The sequence below is a fragment of the Cyprinodon variegatus genome, unplaced genomic scaffold (assembly GCF_000732505.1).
Source record: "Cyprinodon variegatus isolate N-32 unplaced genomic scaffold, C_variegatus-1.0 Scaffold1893, whole genome shotgun sequence".
Lineage (NCBI taxonomy): Eukaryota > Metazoa > Chordata > Actinopteri > Cyprinodontiformes > Cyprinodontidae > Cyprinodon > Cyprinodon variegatus.
The window spans coordinates 3,578-5,168 of NW_015152346.1; the positions used below are offsets into that span (position 1 = coordinate 3,578).

General features: G+C 46.9%; 1 protein-coding gene across 1 annotated transcript in view; it reads left to right on the forward strand.

Moving 5' to 3' along the window:
- LOC107104802 (inhibitor of growth protein 2-like) overlaps positions 1-1,403 on the forward strand; it is a 4,783-nt gene extending 3,380 nt beyond the window's left edge. Inside the window, exon 2 of the mRNA XM_015404900.1 lies at positions 239-1,403. Coding sequence (XP_015260386.1) covers positions 239-939 — 701 coding nt within the window. The 3' untranslated portion in view covers positions 940-1,403. The remainder of the gene's footprint in view (positions 1-238) is intronic.
- Positions 1,404-1,591: the final 188 nt, after the last annotated feature.

A 1,591-nucleotide genomic window follows, 5' to 3' on the forward strand; every position in this document is an offset into this window, starting at 1 on the left:
TTTTAATTATGCACTAAATCAGTAAAGGGGAAATATAGTGAAGCTTAAAGTATGATGTTCTCGCCTTAAATGATCTTAAACGTATTTTTATTGAACAGCGGTAACAGAAAAGAGAACTTATAACTTAATAGTCTAGAGTTCTCTGAGTTTTACGCAGCGACGCTGCTAATCCACACGGATTTAATAACCAACGGGATGTCAGGCTGTAGACGCTCACATCGATGTTTTCTCTTTGCAGAGGTGCTGAACGAGGTGGACGAAGTGTTTGAGAAATACAAAGGCGAACAGGACGCCGCTCAGAGGAAGCGGCTGCAGGTCCAGCTGCAGAGGGCGCTGATCCTCAGCCAGGAGCTGGGCGACGAGAAAATCCACGTAGTGACTCAGATGACGGAGCTGGTGGAAAACCGCTCCCGCCAGATGGACTCTCATTCGCTCTGCCTCCAGGAGCCCAGCGAAGCCGAGCGGATCAACCCCGAGCGCCGATCCAGCATCCAGGAGTCCCCGGCCCCCGAGCGCACCTCCAACCGCCGCCCGAGACGCCCGCGCAACAGCGAGAGCCGCGACTCCGCCCAGCTGTCCGCCAACGGCTCGCTGGTGGACGACCCCGCGGACGAACTGCCCCTGCCCCCGCCGCGGGAAAAGAAATCCAAGTCGTCCAAGAAGAAGAAACGTAAATCCAAGCAGGAGCGGGACGCCTCGCCGGTGGACTTCACCATCGACCCCAACGAGCCCACCTACTGCCTCTGCGAGCAGGTGTCCTACGGCGAGATGATCGGCTGCGACAACGAGCAGTGCCACATCGAGTGGTTCCACTTCTCCTGCGTGGGACTCACCTACAAACCCAAGGGGAAGTGGTACTGCCCCAAATGTAGGGGGGACAACGAAAAAACTATGGACAAAAACCTGGACAAGAACAGAAAGGACCGCAGGTCCAGGTAGTGACTCCTGGAGGAGGTCCGGGCGCCGCTTTAGGAGCACAAATCTACGGTGAGCAGCAGGAATGGAGGAACTGGTTCTGCTGGAGCAAAGCTGCCCTCTTCCACAAAAACACTCTTTGATTCTTCTTAAAATTTGCTTTTGTTTTCCTTTGAAGTATGAAGACGATGGAAGCTTCCTGATCTTAACGTGGGTCGGGTTTTCTTTATGTTGAAAGTTTTCTCTTATTTGAATCTTCATACGCCTGGAAAGTAAAGGGTTAATAAGAGACTCGTAATTTAATTTAGGTGAAACGTGGTTGATGGGGGATTGATATAAAAATATGTTTGTGGGGTTTTTTGTGGTTTTCTATCACCATCATGTATATTTCATTTTATACCCATTAAAACAACCAGTGACCACTAACTTACTATTCACTTTTTATGACTTGAATAAAGAAAAAAAATTATATTTTTTTATTATCTACAGTTTAATTCAAGGATGTGTGATTTTGGCAAAATAAAAAATGTATATAATTTATTTTTTCCCCTTCTATAATCATATTACTCGCCTGGCCCCAGATTTTATTGCCTTCATGGCCTTTAATCCAATTAAGGTCAAACTTTATGGAGTCAATTTTGTTCCATTATTCGGAAATTGAAATTTGAAAAAAAAA